This window comes from Hippoglossus hippoglossus, chromosome 22 (assembly GCF_009819705.1).
Source record: "Hippoglossus hippoglossus isolate fHipHip1 chromosome 22, fHipHip1.pri, whole genome shotgun sequence".
Classification (NCBI taxonomy): Eukaryota; Metazoa; Chordata; class Actinopteri; order Pleuronectiformes; family Pleuronectidae; genus Hippoglossus; species Hippoglossus hippoglossus.
Genome location: NC_047172.1, coordinates 8544578 through 8566594, shown reverse-complemented (window position 1 = coordinate 8566594; position 22017 = coordinate 8544578). Strand labels below are relative to the sequence as shown.

At 41.2% G+C, this 22017-nt stretch overlaps 2 protein-coding genes across 2 annotated transcripts in view; one reads left to right on the top strand and one right to left on the bottom strand.

The window, feature by feature from the left end:
* crlf1a (cytokine receptor-like factor 1a) overlaps positions 1 to 21736 on the bottom strand; it is a 47865-nt gene extending 26129 nt beyond the window's left edge. The window contains exon 1 of the mRNA XM_034575759.1: positions 21669 to 21736. The gene's annotated coding sequence lies outside the window, so the exon portion shown is untranslated. The remainder of the gene's footprint in view (positions 1 to 21668) is intronic.
* keap1a (kelch-like ECH-associated protein 1a) lies at positions 4032 to 20296 on the top strand. The gene is made up of 12 exons (XM_034575757.1): positions 4032 to 4250; positions 10056 to 10836; positions 11774 to 11973; positions 12193 to 12349; positions 12864 to 12956; positions 13237 to 13383; positions 13825 to 13931; positions 14617 to 14746; positions 15578 to 15774; positions 17550 to 17755; positions 18353 to 18529; positions 19528 to 20296. The coding sequence occupies exons 2-12, from the start codon at positions 10624 to 10626 to the stop codon at positions 19704 to 19706; spliced, it is 1806 nt and encodes a 601-aa protein (XP_034431648.1). The 5' UTR covers positions 4032 to 4250; positions 10056 to 10623; the 3' UTR covers positions 19707 to 20296.
* Positions 21737 to 22017: the final 281 nt, after the last annotated feature.

Sequence of the window (22017 nt, the reverse complement as noted above, 5' to 3'; positions counted from 1 at the left end):
TTGTTGGCCTTGATCACAGTGTCTGAGCAACAGCAAAACAAAAGTGTTTGATTTAAGCTTCAAAATGCATATATGAGTAAACATCGATGTCAATTTCAATTTCTCTACATTACTTTTTTCACATAAATATGTTTGTTTTGTTGAGTGATCAGTGTTGTAGTTAGTTTCCAGTGGTGAAATATAAAACAGGCACATTTATTCAAATATTGCTTGGAACTGTGCTTTCAAATAAAAAAAATCTTCTTTAAATGTTTGTTTCTGTTTAGTTTCTGCCTCCTGTCTCTCCACCCTGAAACCCTGCCTGCAGTTCAGGAGCCTTTTCCAGCTTCTGAGCTCCGCCCACCAGTCTACAGGATTGGTGGATTGGCTTTGTGACATCATAAACTCTGGTTATCTGACCTAGTTTTTAAAAAAAACTAAAATTAGTTTATTTTTAAGCTGAAAATAATTAATAAAATAATACATATTTGTTTTCACTGAAGTGAGACTGTTAAGATCACGTAAGACCCTCTGACCCTGAAGCACATGTGGAAATGAAACCTGAACCTGAATCCATAAAAACGTTGTGTTTTTATGGATTTCTAATTAAACTACAAATGATATTTTAATAATTATTAAAATATAATTATTATAATTATTTTAATAATTATAATCCATCAAATGACAATGCGATAGTGATAATAGTGTCCTAGGAGTCACTTATACTAAAATAACTATAGAGTTCATCTATGACCGCCGCGTTAAGAAGCTGATCGATGGAAAATGTTTTCATGGCCTCTAATGTGTCAGTAACTCTGGTCTGACAAGAAGTTCCACTTTGTGCTTGCAGGCCTCCGTCAACCAGTTCAATATAACTACAATCTCTCCGACTGCTCCTCAGTTAAAGTGTCAAATAGTGGCAGAAAAATAGGTTTTTGCAGAATGTTATGCAGTCACAGTGTAATTGACCTTTGACCTTTTGGATATAAATGTCATCATTTTATCTGATTAGATGTTTGTGTGAGATCTTGTCAAAAATAGTGTGTGATTTATTTTTTGCTATGGTCACAAATGTGTTTTATGAAGTCACAATGATCTCGACCTTTGACCTCCAAATCCTCGTCAATTCATCCTTCAGGTCAATGAAATGACCTCCAGGTGTTACTGAGATAATGTATTCATAAAAACGAGATGAACATGACGTCACTGTGACATTGACCTTTGACCTCTAGTATCCATTCAGTTGATCTGTGAATCAAACGTTTGTGACAAAGTTGAAGAACTTCCCTCAATATGCAAATACATATGAAAAGATTCTTATACACAATTAATTATCCAGTAAAATATCAGTGTAATTCATTCTTATCTTTCACAAACCGTCGTCGTCTCCTGCACGGTTATAAAAATCAATGACATCACAATGGATTTGTTGTTGTGTCTTTCATGCAACCGTCTGGCCGTCGACCTGTGACACAACACATCCTGGCACCGCATCAGCAAGTTAGTTTTGTTTTCATGTTCCATGTAGGTGGGCGTGGTGTGAGAGAGCAGTCAATAAACCTCACGCAATAACAAGCAGGATTCCTGTTGATGTCAAAAAACAGATGTTTACAGACCACTGAGGCCAATGTTCAGTTGAGAATTCAAATTCAGTCTCAGTGGAATAAAGTATCTGTTGTTATTTGGTAGATGACAGTGAGATATTCACCTTTATGATCAGGATTCCTACAAAATGCAAGAACTCAACTCAACTTATATCTATCTTTACACTTGTTAAAATTGCTTAAAGCATCTATCTGCATGCAAAGAAATACGTTTGAAATAAACTTGTTTTTCGAACGAATCTTCACCAATTTCGTATGTGATTGTGTTTCATGAACGCTCCTGGAGGAGAGCAGCGCGCTGGCCGTGTGTCAGTGATTGCTCAGATCAAGGTCTGTGTTTGTTCTCAAAGTCAAACTCGTCCACTGCTGCAAACTGACGAGGGTGTGGTTGTCACCTCGCCGAGTGCCGACGTATATGTGACGTGTGGTTGTGTGTGATGTGGTCAGGACGACAAATATGTCTAAGATCATCGCAAGGGGCGAAACTTGGGCCGTGCCATTGAACGGATGAACATAGTTCCATCACAACAACAAGAGAATGGATACTAGTAGTAAGATCTGGTTCCACTACAACAGACAGAGAGTCAGTGAGACCAAATACAATCAACTGATTCAATCAAAAGACCAAACTTTATGCAAATATTCCAATAACCAACCAGACAATAGCAGTAAACACCTGAAACAGTGAATAAATAATACTCATAATAATAATAAGTCATTACATCCACATTGTTTATTACACTTCTGGATTTAGCTTTCTTGGAAAAGAGTGATCTTAAGTGTTGTGGAGCAGAAACTTAAACCTCTGCCAGAATCTCTCCTGCTGTTTTTGTTGAGAAATATTTCTGTCCATCCTCTTGAAAGATTTTTTATCAAACCATGTGGAAGTTTTATTTTGCAGGTTTTATCGGCTCTTCAACAACATTTCCTCTTGTCATTGGAAGATTTTGACAGAAGCAGATTTTTACTGATAAGTTAAATAAAAGATCAGAAGAACAAATGGAATTTAATAAATAAATAAAGTCACATAATTCTGTTTATGGACATTATGTCATCGTGCTGGTTTTTGTGTCTCTGTGGAAAAATTCTTGTGAATGTCGTAATTCTGAAAGACATGCCGATTAGATTGTGGTGTGCCTGCTGCACAGATTATATATATGAATGATTTACAACTCAGAACTTTAGTGCTGTGTGCATGTGTACATTTACCATTTACATAATGATGGAACATACAAGTTTCGCTTGTTCTGTATATTTGTTCGTCTTATTATCTTTGCCAAGGAAATAGTGTTTGCCCGGGTTAGGTTTTGTTTGTTTGTTATCCGGATTGCGCAAAAAACTAAGGAGCAAATTTCCATGCAACGTGGTGGAAGGATGGGACGTGTACCAAGAAAGAAGTCATTAAATGTTGGCTGGAATCTGGACAAAGATTTTTTATTACTACTTTCTTTATAAACTTCTGAGATGGGGTGGCTTTTTGTTGTTGTAATATAAATCATGGATCTTGGTTTAAACTCTAGACTGATACCAGTGTGTGTAGTTTGGTTCAGAGCCCAAGACAAACACTGATCTATTGGATTTAAATGATAATATATATATTTTTTTTAGCTGCTGGACTGTAACAAATACAACTAGAAACCCGTAAATGTGGAGTCAGGAAGCAACAATTATTTTTAATAGTTTTAAAACATGCCCAAAAGTACATGAGGCGCAGAATTAAGGGGGCTGCCGGGCCTTGGCAGATGTGTGTGCTCTATAACTGCCGTTCCAGCTTTATCTGAGTAAACAACATTTATGTGCCCGGATTAACTTTGTTTCATTATTATTAAGGGAATAAATCGTGGATCTTGGTGAAAAACTCTGGACTGAGTGTGTGTAATTTGGTGCAGAGCTGAAAACAAATCCAGATCGAGTAGATTTAAATAATTTTCTTTAGCTGCTCTCCTGTAACAAAAACAACCAGAAACCTGTAAATATCACCAACTTTTATGTGCCCAGGTTAACTTTTAACATTATTATTATTATTGCTGTTGTGTTATATTATTGTATTCATTCTAAGATACAAACAACAACATGTAAATATAATCATAATGAATGTGTCTGAAAGTGATCAAAAGAAAAAAGTGTCACTTTTAACAAACTATATCAAACCCAGTGGTGTTGCCTTTTGTAGTTTTCCTCCATGGGTCAACAATCTCATTCACATGGGATCATGTTAACAGCTGATATGTCACTTACTCTATTCTTCTAAATGAGGTGTGTTATTATAAGATTTAGTCTCACAAAAGCATCTGTGCAGGCTCTGGAGGGCAGGATATAGACATGATATATGGGCAGATGAATCACGGTTCGGGTTTCCTCCCCTGCTCTGTCGTCTTTCAGCTGAGTAACAGTTACATAATCGATCCGGGCTCAGTTTCAGTTTGAGGAATGCTGCCCCTGACTTGGAGCAGGGCTCTGAACATGCGTAACAGGGAGGCACGGTCACGTTCCTCCTCCTCCTCCTCCTCCTCCTCCGAACATTGTGCCGCTTCCTCCCGCAGATCTGCGTCAGGACGGAGCTTGAGGGAAAAGAGCGACTCTTCCGCAAACTCTGTCAAAGTGCGTGCGGAGGAAACGAGCCCAGTCGCTGGAGCCGAGCAGCCGCGGAGGAGCTGCAGCTTCCAGGTGAGTTCAGCCGCTGCTGCTGCTGCGTGGAAGCTTTTCACAGTGTTGCACTTGGTCAGAGGACGCGCCCTAGTTTTAGAATCACTAACATTCAAACGCGTTCCCGTGAGTGTGTGCGTGTGTGTGTGTAAAGTGTGTGTGTTTGGCGAGTGTGTGTGTGTGTGTGTGATCTTGCAGCAGCACTCGTGACACTTATTACAGCAAAGCTACAGCAACAACACACACTTACAGTAAAACTAGTTCATTCTGTCACCCATTCAGTTTATTTCCTCACTAGTGCGCCCGCACACACACACACACACACACACACACACACACACACACACACGCACACGCACACGCACACGCACACACACAAAGTGGAATTGAAACTTTCTATCTGAGCAACAACTTGAGCTGTCTGTCTTTCTGTCTGTCTCTGTGTGTGTGTGTGTGTGTGTGTGTGTGTGTGTGTGTGTGTGTGTGTGTGTGTGCGTGTGTGCGTGTGTGTGTGTGTGTTGTGGTTCGGTTAGGCTTAACCATGAATTAGTCATGGTAGAGGTTAGGGATAAGGTATTTAAATCAAATATACTTTATTGTCCCATGACAGCAGCTGCAGAACAGTAACACACAACAACAACAACAACAGAGGTATTGGTGGGTTAGGGGTCAGGATAGGGGACTATAGCACAATTTAAAAAGTGGTGAATCTGGTTTTTATTGTCATATCGCTACTTATTCTTTCTGATTGAAGTGTATATACAGTAATGTACGTAGCTACAGCCCATAGATGCTAGTTTTAGCTGAAAACAAGAAAAGATGAGGGGAGGAGGAAGGTCCGGGTCGGGAAAGAGTAAATATCAGGGTTATAGGTTAAATTTGTAAATATGAAAAAATGGTTTGCGTCTGTGTCCTTACAAGGATAGTTGTACAACTGTGTGTGTGTGTGTGTGTTTGTAATGATTCTTAAAAACTGTCATTGAAAATGAATCATATAAAGGAAGAAGTGTTGAAACATTCAGTCAAGTAATCGATTAGTCATCCGCCAGAAAATTCATCTGCAGCAATTGTAATGATTAATAATAATAATTAGTTGGAATAATATTATATTATTATGATTTTTTTTTTAATGTTGGTTGCTACAAAATTAGTAATTTAAAGACGTCTGTTTAGGCTCCAGGATGTTGTGTAATAATAATAATAAGCATCACAATCACAATTCACCAGAGGCAATGTGGCATCATTTGATTTTCTTATTTGTCCAACAAACAGTCAAAAAGCCAGAGATATTTAGAGATTAAATAATAATAAGAAACTAAGAAAAACAAATCCTGGAATCAAGCCTGTAAAAGCAGATTTTTATCTTCTGATTATATTCCTTTGTGGTTTTATTATTTTAGTCTTTGAAATATCAAAGAGCATCACAGTTAAGCCTGAGGTGACGTCAAACTATCTTTGTTTGTCTGACCAGCACTTAAAACCTGCAGGATTAGTTAACCACAGTTATAAGCAGCAAATTTTCACATGTAAGCATCACATGTGAGAAATATCCCAAATATTTAAATGTTTTAAGTTTGAGGTGCAGTGAAATCACTAAATTGTGACCAATTAATCGATTAATTGTTAGAAATAAGCAAAACAACTACTATAACATCGTTTTTTTTTGCTGAAATGCATCCGTCCATACGTCTGATCATTCCATGTCTTTCTGTGAACATACATACATCCAGACTTAAGGAGCTGATTTCTTAGCTTAGTGATGAATGGCACACTGTGTATTCAGTGTTTCTGATTGATATGGTGAAGTGTGTGGTTCAGAGTCCAAATTGAGCCGTTGCAGTCCTTCATTCTCAAGTGTCGGTGTAGTAGTGCAGTAGACGATGTAGTGTGCAGCACTTGGCTGGAGGTTTTACCACCAGATGTCTTCAGAGGAAGCTTTTTTTAATTCATAAATCCGGTTTGACTCTTTTGCTGGTGCTGTAATTCTACAATGCTCTATTCTTCTTCCGGGGAAAGTTATTTCAGAGCAAACTGAAAAAAGCACCTTTGTCATCGGCAACCTTTGACCCAGTCAGCTGGAAGGCAGGCTAAGAGGTGACAAGGCAGAGAAGGTTGTGTCGCCGCTGGTAAAAAACATTCTTTTAAAAAAAACACGTTGTCATTCCAGCTCGGCAGTTTTGGACGGGATCTTGTCAAAGGTTAAGCGAGGGTGTCTTCATTCCTCACCAGACCTCCTGTAATGTGCAGCTGGGAGCTCTTAGGTCAGAGTCGGTGGACTGTCTCCCGACGCTGCTCACAGCACAAGTCTGTAAATGGTTAACTCGGCCTCCCTCTGCCTCCTCTGGTTCTTCAATCCATTCTGCACTGAGCTGAGGCCTTATGTAAAGCAAACAGTGACTATGCATTTACACAGACGGCAATATTCCAACCATATTCTGACAAAGACATTATTTCCATCATGTTTGCATGAGTTGCTTGCACTGTAGTTACTGTAAGTGACATATTGCATCGTGGCTATACCCATAATGCTGTGCAAACTGCGGCGACTCATTGTAAAGATGTTGTATTGTATTTTTACTGTGAATACTCCATTTATATTCCACTTAACATGTTGCAGAGCATAGTCTGATGATGACTCATGTCAACATTACCTCCAAAATTCGAACCCAGGGTATTTCGACATCCCAAAATGCTGTGAAAACTTCAATAGAACGTTATAATGTGATCAGCACGTGTACATTTCTACAAATGTACATGGATGTGGATCTGAATCAGTGGGTGGACGCAGGAGATTTGTGGTAATCAGTGTCTTTCTGTCTTGATAATGAAATATTGGTGTCTATGTAAACGTGTCTATCGTCTTGATGCCAAAATGATTGAGTAACAATGACTCATTCTTTGTGTTTGAAAGCTTCGGAGGAGGAGGAATTCCACAGATCTCGTCTTTGAAGCAAAGGCTGGGTCAATCAAGCCTCCTCCCCTCATTGAGATGTTAATCTGCCAAAAGTAAACAGTAACCACCACCTGCAGTGTTACCGGTCAGGACCTTGGTCAAACAGCGGTTTACGAAATCCCTTCTGGAAATCGATAAACTGGTCCGAACTGATGTCAGGGTGCTCTCACCGTGTTCCTGCAGATTTGAGCAATGCTTTATATAGTAGCCGAGCTCTGGACAGTGTGTTTACACAGTAATTCCCCGTTAACCCCCTTAAAGCCTGATCCGGGGAGCAGGACAGGCTGATATATCCAAGCACAATGGCCCTTTATGGAAAACTGAGTAGTTCACTGTACTAATGTCTCTCACTTTCTGGTTTTACTCCCTCCTGGATCTCTTTTCTCCTTCCTACGTCTTCCTTCAGCCAAAGAAAATGAAGGGTCCTTTTCCTCCTGCTTTTTATCCAACTTTGTTATTCTCTCACTCGCTCCATGTTCCCCTCGTAATCTCTCCCCTTCCGTCTCACACTTTTGGTCATATGACCGGCACACAGGGCTGGCTGACTGCAGGGTGAGAGGTGAGGGAACTCGAGGATGAACAGCTTTCATTGTGCAACCCTGCAAAGCTGCAGTCCTGCTGAGCAAAGCAGCAACTTCACTCACTAAATTACTGTACATAAAAAAACATGTACATGCTATTGTCTTTAAGGCTTTCACATAAGGAAGCTGTGGCGAAGTGGCAGCATAGCAGAAGTCTCCTCTTGCTCTAAGACTCATTTTTATTAGAGACAGTTACACTTAGGGTCTAATTCATTGCTCTCCTATTATGTCAGAGGGAGATACTGATAATAATAAATATTATTATTAGTCTGCTCTGATGCGTCTGTGCTGACGACAGCCACAACCCGAGACACAATGTTCCCTTCAGGGAATTTCTACTTTAACCCTAACCTATTAGACACAAACTAATTCTTCTGTCATACGGGTTTGATAATAACATCTTAAGAAACACTGCAAATTTTTCTGTTTGTTAAATCGTTGACAACATTTTTTTACTCCCTTATATGGGCATGGGCCCCTGAAACTCCATATCAGTCCGGCTTTAGTTAAAGGTCAATGTCACTGTGACCTCACACAACATGAGTTTGGCCACAACTCAAGAATTAGACACAAATGTGAAGACATTTTATATCCAAGAGGTCAAAGGTCAACCTCCTCTGCTACATCCAAACACCTTTTGGGCCATTATTCTATTATTACATCATAAGACAGTTACAGAAGATAGATTTTCTTATCGATAGATCATATTTCACATTTGGTTCAGATACTGAATATCCTCATATATTCTCGTATCTCGTTTCTCACCACAAAACTATTCTCTGATTCATACCTCTTCCATCCTGCCAAAAATACACCAGCAACTATTAGATTACTTCAAAGCATTGACGACATATATCTTGAGCTGACATGGATGTAAACTGCAACTTGATTGGTCGGCAGAGGCACTCAACTGCCAGGCGGCAATTCTCGTCTAGAAACCGACACAGTGTGGAGTGATTTCAGTCGTAACATAGACGTGAATGTCTGGTAGGGATCCATTCATACTTTGTGCTGTTTCTAATAGTGTGAATGTGTGTTCTGCTATTTGCAGAATCTCCGCCGCTCCTCTGTGACTCTCACACCGAGTGTCAATGTTCACAGTCGACTATTAAACTTTGGAGGGGATGAAGCAGCACTTTCAGGCCCCTGTGATCTCACTTTGATAAAAAGGATTCCGGTTGAGCTGCGACAATTTGTCAATTAATGGATCACGTAATCCACCATCAGCAGCTATTTTATAATCAACTGATCATTTTAGTCCTTTTTAAACAAAAGAGCCAGACGTCTCCGAGCTCCGGCTTCTCATGTGTGGGGATTGGTTGTTTTTCTTTCTCATGTAAGACAGTTAATTCAATGGCAGGTTTTTAACTATCACTTCACATTTAGACAATTGTAGAAAGGCAGATTTTTCTCATTTTATCAATGATAAAAAATAATTGTTTTGCCAGAATTCAGCCGGCATTCCAAGTGTATACCTTCTATTCATCTTGTTCCCATATAGATCCTATAAATAAGTAGCGCATTAGAGCTGGCATGGGGCGCCTATTGATGCTACAGTCGTCTGCATCGACCGCAGGTTCGATTCCAACTTGCTGCCCTTTGCTGCGTGTCTACGCTCTCTCTCTCTCCTGCTTTCATTCATAATCTGTCCTTTCAAATTCACCTCAAAAACTACACTGAAGTGACAGAGCTTTCATTCCCTCGGCCAAGGAGGTTATGTTTAAGGTTTTTACCCGTGTCTGATTGTTGATTTGTTGGTTGGTTGGTTGGTTTATATGTTTGCAAGATTACGCAAAACTGGTTTCCACCAAACTTGCTGGAGGGATGCGTGTGAAGAATCCATTCAATTTGGGTGCAGATGCAGATTTAGGGACGGATCCAGGATTATTAGATTTTTTACTTTTTAAACTATGTTTTATGAGAAATACCACTTCCTTTTGTCTCTCATACTATAAAAATATAAAATATGAAAAAGTAGACATTAATGTGTAGGATTGTTTGGCCTTGATAGAGGTATGTGTTCTACTGAATGTCATTCTAGTTATAAATTATTAAAATAAGAAAATCATTTCCTGCAGTAACCAGTCTTCAGGCGGAATCTGTGGCATAAAGCAGTTGAACAGAAAAACGTTTCTGTTTAAAGATAGAAGGAAGTGAAACTCTTGAGTGTGTGATTCACAACTCGGCACGAACACGAGGGAAACACGACATCCTCCCTCCATTAACTTCTTCTCAAACCAGCAAATGTCTCATCTTTCTTTACTTTCTCTATTTTTTTCTCCGTCTTTGCAGGATAAGCATTAAACAGACAGAGTCCCCGACAGGATACATGTGATTGAGCCGACCTCTTCTAACTTCTCCTGTGGAAACACATCGCAGAGGACTCTCAGGAAAAGTCACAATGGACTTTGAAAAACCCTGAAACCGGTGAAAATGTGGACCAGCAGAAATGTGATCATGATGGTTTGACTGGTACTTTGAGAACAAACGCTGTGCGTCATGTTGGAGCCAGGCTCTGTGGAGGAGGGAGCACCGTGTGGTTCAGCGTCAGCCTACAAGTTTCTTCACCCGCCATATTGGTGCAGAGAAACATATGAACTCAACGAATTTAATGCAGCGACTGGATTTTCCTGCGGACTGCTCGCTCTGCCTGCCGGCTGTTGCTGGGATCACCAATGGATAAAACCATTACTTTGTTTGGACACCTCATTTCCTGGGAAATGTCTAGGCACTGAATAGAAAAGGATTTACTGTGTTAAAACTCGCACCCAAATGGGATAAAAACTCAATACTGTGAAAGACTTTAAGAAAAGGTAAAAACTCTGATAAATTTGGAGTACCCCTCTTCCTCTTTCCCACGATGCATTGCCCCTTAAGGAAGAAACGTCCCACGCGCGACTCTGACTTCTCAGCCATCGTGGTTCCCTCGATGTACGGGTCTGGTTACCTTGACTACACGGTGGAGACCCACGCTTCCAGGTCCATGAAGGTCATGGATGAGTTCAGGCAGCACGAGATGTTGTGTGACCTGGTGCTTCACGTCACGTACAAGGACAAAACCGTGGACTTCAAGGTTAACACACAAAACATCAACACCTTTTTCTTTTTGGTTCAGTTTCAACGTAGCACTGTATGCAGGCCTGAAACTAATTATATGTAGGTGCAATATGGAAAAACATGAAATTGGGGAATATGATAAATGGGGATGTGCACAATTAGTCCGCTAAATTATTAGCTCGTTGGCACCAGAAATATTGGTCAGTTAAACAACTTATTAATATTATTGTTATTATTATTATTATTAACAAAATGAAATGTACATACATTTACTCCACACATCCAACAAACCTCAGTATCTTCACATCTCATCAACCTTAATAAAGAATATTTAAATACATAATAAACGTACATCCCATATTTTATCCTTCATCAACAGAAACTTTGACCACAATAACGTCCTTTACATTCTCTCCTAGGTGATGTTATTGTTTACCCCAGGCTCAGAAGTTATTCACTTTCTCAACAAACAAAGCCAATTAATTACTAACATGTTATCGATCTACAATACCAGTTAACTGTTGTATCTATTATGTAATGCAGCTGCTCACCACTGGGGCTGCAGACAGTAGCTCCCTTCTCACTGTCGTACAAATGACATCTCAAAACAACACGCGCGGTTTGGCAGTATTTTTGTATTATATTTTAATACAGAAACTGAGGGTAATGTTGCATGTCGGCTGTATAACAATAAATGACTCATAACCACCCGACTGGAATGATGCATCACCACATTCAGCGCAGGTATGTGGGCGTTGACCTGCGATTAAAGATGGCTGCTGGTGCTCAAACTACTAAGGTTAATTCAAATGTGTTGAGGATTAAGTTTTGAATTCAAGTCTCGGTCGTGGTCAAACATTGGAGAAAAAAGAGAAGTAAACTATTATTTGTAAAAGAAACAAAGTGAATGCATCATTTCTACAGTAAAATACAAATCCTCTTTTCTTTTTCAGGTGCACAGGTTGGTGCTGGCCTCATGTAGCCCCTACTTCAGAGCCATGTTCACCAGCTGCTTCAAAGAGCGGCACGCCTCGGAGATCACCTTGCGTGATGTCTGCCCCCAGGTGGTGGGAAGGCTCATTGACTTTGCCTACACCGCCCACATCACAGTGGGAGAGAAATGTGTGTTGCATGTCCTGATGGCTGCGATGAGGTAAACATGCACAAACAGTAGCACGTTGTGTTGGGAAGATAATCCAGAGTCATTGAAAACAGATGAAACCAGAAAACCCACACAGACAAACTCGGATTTCTGTTCTGCTTCTCTGTTAATCTTTCAGAATTTACCAGTTCAATTATTATTTTAATGAAACAAGTAAATTATATAGGCAATAATGATTTTTCTGTCCCTTTCTGTTCTTTTTTGTACAAGGTATCAGATCGAGGACGTGGCCAAGGCGTGCTGCGATTTCCTCACCAAGCATCTGGAGGCGGATAATGTCATCGGCATCGCTCGCTTTGCCGAGGAGATCGGCTGCACGGAGCTGCACCAAAGAAGCCGAGAGTACATCAACACACACTTCAAAGAGGTGAAGGGCAAATATAGAAAGCAGAAGTACGCTGCTTTCTATTGGGGGGGGGGACTGACTGACACTGAACACCCACCTGCACCTGTAACCTGCACTGGGCTGTTAATCATATGGTATCCATGACCCAATGCATACTGTGCTTTATCATCTATTTTACTAGAAGTTGAGACCATAAATACTTCAGGAAAGTGTTTACTGATGTTAGAAATCAAGTGAGAAGTACCTTCTGTCTCATAGCCAGTGGAGTCGCCCTCTGCTGGTCATTTCAGACAGTACAGGTTCCAGGCCCAAAGAGCACATGTGACTTCACAACCTCTCCAAGAATAAAACGTTTTTCAGAAGTAAAGTTGTTTTAGTTCATTTTCCCAGTGATCTATCTTGTCCTGCACTAGATGATGTATATTTTTGTCCGTGTATATTGTCATATTATTTCCCATTCTTACATGCCAGCTTATTTTCCAGTATCTTTGAGCTGACCTTCATCGGACTTCTCTCTCGTGTCCCTGTGTTGCAGGTGACTAAAGTGGACGAGTTCTTCAGCCTGTCTCACTGCCAACTGCTGGAGCTCATCAGCCAGGACAGTCTCAAGGTGCTCTGTGAGTCTGAGGTGAGTGGCACTAAAACAACTAATTCAAACTTGGCTAACAGGCACAGCTTAGTTTTTTTATGATTTATTTATTAAATTATGTTTGCATTGCTTGCAGGATTGTATTAATAAAACGCAATATGAACAGTGTTGTATTTTGTAAGATAACTCAACTGTGTCTCCTTGTGTGACAAACAGCTAAACCATTTATTGAGTTCTACTGAAAACTATGAATCTTTGAGAAATGCATTTTTGTGAAGAAACCCACATGTTGTTTGGTCTCTGAATACGTCCACGTCAGGTGTACAAGGCCTGTACAGATTGGGTCGGCTGGCATATGGAGGGCAGAGCCCAGTACCTGCACGCCCTCCTGAACGCTGTTCATATCTACGCTCTGCCGCCAAAGTTCCTGAAGAACCAGCTCCTGTCCTGCCCCATCCTCAGTAAGGTAAACCTCAGCCACGCAGTGTATTTACTATCAGTGGAAACGCAAGGGCAGAAAAGATTAGTATATTTAATTTTAAAAGGTGTATTTCTTTAAATTCTCACAAAAAATGCATCTTCCGGTTGAACAGTAATAAAGGTTGATATGTTTTAAGTAATTCTGTATTTCAAATAACATCCTTCAGGTTTTCAGGAGGTCACTTTCTAATTTAATGTGTGCTCAGCCAACTCCGTCTTCATCATCACACCAAAAATCTATATTTGTTTTATCTTACTATTCCCAGTAATAAAAAGAAAGTAGAAAACTCATTTTCTATATGATTCAAAAAGGACACAGAACAAACCAGCTTTTCCCGATTGTTAAAACAATATTTTATTATAAATAATTTCTCATTCCCAAACTCTATTAAAGGTTTTTATTTTCTCTCTTTTATTTTAACTCCAGGCCAACTCCTGTAAGGACCTGCTCTCTAAAATCTTCCAGGATATGACTCTGAGGAAACTGCCGCCGGCTCCAAACCGGGGAACTCAACTCATCTATGTGGCTGGCGGGTAGTTAATTCATTTCCTCAACAGTTTCTCTAGTGCACAAAACATCTACTGTTACACACTGTGTTGGTTATATTAAATATTATGGGACCCATTTCTGATACTTGCAGTTCAAGTCACCTCACGGATCTAGAAAGTGTCCCAGTCTGCCACCTGGTGGCTATAAGCATGTTCTCCCTTTATATACAGAGCTATTCTACTTGTTGACCTATGTTGCCACTCTTCTAATTTGTTTCCACTTTATTTCATTCTACATGGATATGACAAGATTCTAAACACAACTCCTCAAACTCATCGTTGTCTGTTAGAAATGTTTTTTAACCAATGTGGAAAGTTTGTATTTTGTATTTTTATTTAGTTTGTGTTTGTTTGTTTTGAACCAGCAAAAAAGAGTATTAACATATTTACTTCAATACTTACTTACTTACTTACTTACTTACTTGCTTACTTACTTGCTTACTTACTTGGGAAGTGCAGCTTGACAGATATGTAATAGAACATTTCATACATGTATTAAAGTCATTGTCTCTTTCTTCCAAACTGATACCTGTTACAAAATACTTTTAAAAGCAAGAGATGATCCTATTTGAGTTCTCGATCATGTGGTTTTTACCCAGTAACTCTTGTTTTTTACGCTGGACATTCATCTGCTGAACTACCCGCTCTTTACCTCTTCCTCTCTGGTCAGATACCAGCAGCATTCCTTGGCGTCCATGGAGGCTTATGATCCCAGCAGGAACGTGTGGCTCAGACTGGCTGACATGGGAACGCCGTGCAGCGGCCTGGGAGCCTGCACGCTGTTCGGACTCCTCTACACTGTAGGTTACACCACCAGTGAAATGTCATTGCAGAGAGTTTGAATCTCTGCAACACATTTATAAATGACACAATACATGATCTGCTATAGGGGTAGGTGCTATAGGTTTTTAAGATTGGGACATTTTCTGACATTTACTCTCTGACAGCATGGATCTAAACTACATCCACAAACCAACAGACTGATTAACTGGTGATTGTCCAAATCCTATCATGTATCTCTGTCACAGCGTCTCCTTCATGCTTAATTTATTTGAAAAACAATTTAACTGACTGTGACGTGGCCGTGGTTCGGCAACGCTACTTCTCAAAGGATATTTCTCAAAGCAAAGTTACTAGGCAACAGTCAATACTGCAACAAATTTGTATGGAAGTATCAGAAGAATCGTGCCAAGACTGTTTCAAGTGGGTCGGTATGATCTCACTGATCTGTTCATCAAGAGAATCATAAATCTTATCATTATCATCAACAACATCAGCATCTACTTCTGCAACTTGAATTCTGAGCACTTTAATATTATTATTTATTGACTAGGGATTACAACCTTGTTTTATATCTCAAATAATGTTAAGAAAACAGTGTCACAATTTAGCTGTGCATTAAAAAGATTGTTTGGGAAGATCTACATTAATATAGTGACATCTGAAAGTGGGAAACACCAAATTCAAACAGTGGTTTAGTTCTGTGCCACCGTTCCTGTTTACATCTCATATTTTATACTTTACGGATCTATTTTCTCTCTCAACCCCTCGCTGATGAAGGACTGATGTTTGTTTACAGAAGTCGGAGCGATCCACATCATACATTTCAGTCCCTCGTTTCATGTGTCCAGGTTGGAGGCAGAAACCTGTCGCTTCAGAACAACACCGAGTCCAGCGCCCTGTGCTGCTTCAACCCAATGACCAACCAGTGGAGCCAGCGCGCCTCCCTCAACATCCCCAGGAACAGGGTCGGCGTGGGCGTGGTGGACGGCTGCATCTACGCCGTTGGAGGTTCCCAGGGCTCGACGCATCACAACACAGTGGAGAGGTGAGACGTCTCCACTTAGTTTCACTGTGTGTGTGTGTGTGTGTGTGTGTGTGTGTGTGTGTGTGTGTGTGTGTGTGTGCGTGTGCGTGTGTGTGTGTGTGTGATGATTTATTTAATTTAACAAGGCACTCGAGAAGTAATTTGATTTTAATGACATCTTATTTACCAGGGTGAACGTAATGAACACGGATTTCCTCCCCTGTGCGCACACACACGTTCTCAGATTAAGCGCAGTCACCTCGGTGTATGGATAAGTATGGATAATGGCATGAGAGCGATGGGCTGAATAGCTGCCGTTCAAGCTGAAGAGCAGCGGAGAAGTTCTCAGGTATCTCTCTTAGTCTAATTAGTCGACAACGCAGCCTCTTTGAAAAACATGTCGAGACACACTTTCCCAGGAATGTCGATCTGCCCGGGAATGCTTTACATTTCCTAGTTTCCACCACCAAAGCAGGGAGGAGCCCTGATGCTGTTATAAATCAGTTTTAATCACTTAATAAGAACAAACTGTCAGGTCTGAGAACGAACTCGATGTTTTTCTCTTTGATACCATTATCTTTCTTTTCCATATCTGAAGAGCTGCGCTTCAAATGTGACCATTTTGTATTGAGGGGGGGGGTATAGATTCTTAAAAGATCAGAGTCACAATAAGAATTATTAGAAGTCATCAGACGGCACTTAAAAGGTTTCACATGAGACGCCGCGAAAACACAATGAGAGCCGATAAAGCTGCCGAAATGAAAATTCAATGGGAAGCACGTCAAAGAGAGATTAGTGTATTTATAGCAACAGTTTCCGCCACAAAGGGCTCAGGTCTTCCCTTGTGAATGTGAGCAACATGCAGGAGATTCAACAGGGGGTGACGCCGTCGTGCCGGTTGCATAAAGCACCTTGTTGCAGATGCATGTGCAATAACTCCAGGGTTCAGAGCGCAGGGTCGTTGTCGGCACGGTGACCTGAGAAATGACTTGAATTTAGTGGTTTTCTCAAGGGCACTCTGCCGGTGATGAAATATCACAGCACCCTCGTGTCTGCGGTTTACAGCCGGACCGTAAACCAACGACTGAGCCAATGACCTCTCAATCATTAACCAGCAGGAGAATATGCATCATGACTGAGCTGTTTGCCATTGTTGTTATAGCCAGTGTTATTTTCCTCTGCAGACATTCTGCTATTAAAGGGATAGTGCGACATTTTGGGGAATTTGCTTTTATGAGTTAGATGAGACTCTCGTGTCTGTTCATAAAAGGAGTTTTTCTTTCATCTAGTGCGTTATAGGGATTTTCATGTATGTAAAAGTTCTGCACATTTAAAAAGTCCGGGATGAAGGCAGCTCCTCTTCCCGACAGAAAACACAAGATCCTATTATTATATATTTTGTGTGTTTAATTTACATTGATTTGTTCTTTTTTGTACGTTTTGACTGGACATTCAGAAAAGCATTGTTGACACTGAGTGAAACTTGACGTCTGCTGATGTCCTGTAGACGTTCTCATCTCTGTCTGCTCGTGTTGGTGTTAATTCCTCTTTAGCCTCTAATAAAGCTTGTCAACAGTGGCCAAACATGGCTGCCAGCTTAACCTAATCCACTTAAAGTTGACTGGCTCACGTAGACTGAGACTGTTGCTTGCTCACGGCCGCTCCACCTGTGGATCATTTCAAGTTCTGCAGCACCGACACTGCTTTTAATCAATTAATAGAAATGACTCATTTGTAGTGTAACCGTCAACAGATTACAGCCACGTTGACCCCTACGTCTGCTGTTTGCTCTACAGGTGGGATCCAGAGTCTAACCGCTGGTCCTTGGTGTGCCCGATGTCGGTGGCTCGTCTTGGGGCCGGCGTGGAGACGTGCGGGGGGGCTCTGTACGTGGTGGGGGGGTACGATGGACAGAACCGGTGGGACACTGCTGAAAAGTACCAGCCTGAAACCAACACCTGGCAGCAGCTGGCTCCCATGAGCACCATCCGCAGCGGACTAGGTGAGTACGTCTGAGATTCGGACAAACACAATGACAACATTTTTAGTTTTTGTTGTGTGTTCTGGTCTTTAAAGGAACATTTTTGAGAAATATAATTATTCACGTTCTGGCAGAGAATTACATGATGCCACTTGCATATCTGTATGTTCAATGTAAAGCCACAGCCAGCAGCTAATTAGCTTACTTTAGTGTAAGTAGTGGAAACAGCGGGAAACTGCTCTTAAGTTGAAAAAAGATCTGAGGTACCAGCACCTCTAAAAGTCATTCATTCTTGGACTCTCCACTTTCGAAAGAGTCCCCCTGCATAACCGCAACTTGTCAATTTTGATTTTGCACAGATTAAAACACACAAATTTCACAAATTAGATTTTACATGTTAAATATTGAGCTTGGTGCTGGCATGCAGATCGTGTTACCCTCAGGTGGAGCCAAGCCAGCTCTCTACCCAGTTTCAGCTTTTATACCGTGCTCCAGGTTCCAGCTCCATATTTACTGTACAAATATAAGTGTGGTATCAATCTTCCCATCTAACTCTGCATGAAAGCAAATAACCACTTTCCCAAAATGCATCTTCTCTGTGTGTGTGTGTGTCTGCAGGGTTGGTGTGTGTGAACGGTTACCTGTACGCTATAGGAGGGTTCGATGGGAGGAGCCAGCTCTCCTCCGTGGAGCGCTACAATATAGGCAGGAATGTCTGGGAGCCCAGGGCGTCCATGCAGTTTGGCCGCAGTGCACACGGAGCGACGGCCCACCACAGATGCATCTTTGTCCTCGGTCAGTTACGTCACTCAGCAGAATGGTGGTAGACCACATACTTCCGCCAAGGTGGCACGAAACTGCACACACTCACAGATATCACTTCCCTTAATGTGCCTGATGTTTTTCATAAAGATCCATGAATTATTTCCTGGTGAAACAAAAAGAAATCCTGGCTCCACCTCAAAATTTAAAGGGTTCTTTCGTGTCCCGTCGGTCCACCAAGTTTCATGGAAATCTGTTCAGCAGAGAACAGAGAAACATGATTTACTGTCCCTCCATTTTGAATACATTATTTTATTTTACTTTATTATTCTTATGATTTAATACGGAATGATTTCCTCTTTCTCCCTCATTTTTTTCTTGTGTGTGTTTTTAGATGATGCTTGTATTGATACTCAGTCAAGTCGGTTACATGTGTCATCACTAACTAGCATATGGACAGTTTCAGGTATTCAGGCCCATTCAAACTTCTCATGAATCAGTCAGGAGCTCTGAGTGAAACCTTTCTCATAAAAAGTCGGTATCATTGATATATTTTTATATTTTTATTTTTGTGGGCTGTTTGTGCAGCAACTACTGCTGACACTTGTTTCATGTTGTTTTACTTCGTACTAGAAAATGTGTCAACAGACTTAAAAACTTGCACTTGTGTTGTTCATGGAAAGAAAATAATGATTCAGATTCATTAAGACAGTTCAGGAGATCATTGGTTTTATTTATTTTATTCCCAATGTGATTCAGTGACTGTGTTGTTTAACTAATTAGCAGAAATAATTTGTTGTTAAAAGTGAACAGACTTATAGAAGAAAGATCAGGAGGTGATAACAAACCACATCACTAAATTAAATCATTGGAAAATGATCTCTTTAAAAAGAATCTTTCTATAAAATGAAAGATAAATTGCTTAAAGACAAAATAATTGCATTTAATAATGAATCGATGCTGCTGTTGAACAGTTCCTTAATTGCTTTATTAAACAATGTGTGTGTGTGTGTGTGTGTGTTTCCATTCAGGAGGCTTTAACCAGCACGGCTTCCTGTCCAGCGTTGAGTGTTACTGTCCAGAAAGAAATGAATGGACGTGCGTCACCAACATGCCTATTGGACGCAGCGGCATGGGCATCGCCGTTACCATGGAGCCGTGCCCTGGCAGCCTGCCAGAAACGGAGGAGGACGAGGACACAGCCACATAGGACATAAAAATCTACGTCGACTACGGCTCCATGTGCCCTAAAGACAAAGAAAAAGCTTCCAACATGAAAACTTCTTTACCTCCTGTATCTCTGGCCTCATGGGTCCCACACTGCCGGTAAAGAGGAGGAGCAACTATAAACAGAAAATATCTCCACATCTGTTAAAAACTGAAAAACAGGACCTGCAGTAATAAGGTGCTACAGATGTTATCTCAAATAATAATGCTATTTATTTCAATATTGTCCCTTCACTGTTTTTAATCTCTTTCATTGTAAATTTGCAAAGTGAAGTTCAGGGTCCTAATTTCTAATTCTGTGTCTGTGTCTGTGTCGAAATGAGGACTTAACTCACGTGTTTTCTTTATGTTGTGCCAAAAGTGGGGTCCCCCCCCTCCTCCAAACTGCCATTTGTAAACATTTTGTCAAATTAGTTTTTTCCATTTGCTAGATTTTATTGTGTGTTTCTTGGAATCAAAGGTGTGAATGATAAATATCTTATTTCTGCACCATTTGTTCGGTCTTGTAATTTTAATTACAACACCTGTTTGTTTGTTTGTTTATTGTAAAAGCAAAATTAAACAAAAACAACGCAATGGAAGGATGTGAAATTGGTTCTGGGAAGAAGTCACTAAATTCTGGTGCAGGGGTCGGATCCAGGGATTTTTTTTTATCACTTTCCTTAACATTGGCCGTTTTTGACATTTTCACTGATTTCACCGGAAATATTTCATGGATCCTGATGAAAAACATCTGGCACATTTAGGGGACTGATATGAATAAGTGAGTGAAATTTGGTGCAGCTGGATTGCAGGAGGTTTGTGCTCTGCTGAGTGCCATTCTTGTGTCAAATGCACTGATGTTAGTCAAGACAAACGGGTTTTACTGACCTCTTGATCTCTGTTATCAGGATGCACCCACACACTGTGTAACAGCACGTGCACGACCACTAGATGGTGGAATAAGTCCAAAAACAGCTGCACGCTGCAAACGAAAGCATTTTCTCTGTGGGTTTTTTTTTTTCTTGTTTTCCATGTCAAAGATCTCCTATGACAGTGACAGTGTAAAAAATAACAAAGCAAGAGAACAAGGGCTCCTGCATCTGTTTACATGCTGACAAACCTGGACCCGTTCCCAGAGTGAACAAGATATACAGTTGTGCACACTGTGATCAGTGATATCCCGTTCGGATAATGGATATCTGTCCGTGGTTTGTGGCTCAGTGAGGATGATTTGAAGCAGCACGAGCTCTCACAGAAACCTTTCTTTCTGCGGTCCCTAAGAACGAGCGAGGCTGCCCGAGTCACTCCAGCGTTAGTCATCAACTGCAGACGTCACTTGTGTGTTTACTTCTCTCTCTCTCTCTCTCTCTCTCTCTCTCTCTCTCTCTCTCTCTCTCTCTCTCTCTCTGCACTGCTCTTCTCCATCTCCTCCATGGCTTCACCTGCAATTATCACAGCAGGCCGCCAAAAGAAGACGCTTCTGGACGGAGCCATTATTCAAATGCGGCCTTCGGTCGTCTCATCACGAGACTGTCTCATCTGACAGAGAAGAGACGTCCATGAAAGGAGAAGGGGGGGGGGGGGGGGGGGGGGGGGGGGGGGACCTGTTCATGTTTGTTTTATGGCTCTTCTAGAATAATAGAGAAGCAGGTGATCACGGCCACATGTTTGTCTTGCCTTTGAATCCAGCCTCGCTTTTCAAAACTCAGTGCAGCGAGCGTGCATTGTGAACGGGCGTTATTGACAAAGCAACCTGTTGGCCGACGGGCAGAGATGGAGAGGAGAAGGAGGAGACGGAGGAGGCGGCTCCTGCTCTGTTCTCAGGGCCCCAGAGAGGGAGAGCGGAGACAGGCGAGGGAGAAGAGGGCTCTTACTCACTACTTACAACCCGACACAAGAGCAAGTGACTCACATGGCGAACGCATGACGCAGGCATCTCACTCACATTTGCACATGGATACACAAATGTGTGTGTGTGTGTGTGTGTGTGTGTGTGTGTGTGTGCGTAGACAGACACAGTGGTTCTTTATCCGTCACACAAAACACACATGCATATATATGTGAGTGTGCGTGTGTTTGTGTGTAGACACTCGTGCAAAACAAAGCTGGCCGTCTCTTATTCACAGGCTGTGGAAACAGATTTGCCTCAATGTGTTCATTGTCTCACGAGAGGAGGGGAATCGAGAAAGAGATGCACCACTGTACAACAGGGAGCTCTACCTTCCACAGAGAAGGGGCTTAGGAAAAGTGGTACAAACACATTTGTGGTTATTGTCCATCTTTTGCACACTTGCTGCACTAGCACTGAGCAG

What these genes read in the sequence shown, in the direction of transcription:
- keap1a (XM_034575757.1), top strand. Translation starts at nt 10,624, where the DNA reads ATGCATTGCCCCTTAAGGAAGAAACGTCCCACGCGCGACTCTGACTTC. An exon ending in CATCACAACACAGTGGAGAG is followed by an intron (nt 15,775 to 17,549) that starts GTGAGACGTCTC and finishes TTTGCTCTACAG; the next exon opens with GTGGGATCCAGAGTCTAACC. An exon ending in CACCATCCGCAGCGGACTAG is followed by an intron (nt 17,756 to 18,352) that starts GTGAGTACGTCT and finishes GTGTGTCTGCAG; the next exon opens with GGTTGGTGTGTGTGAACGGT.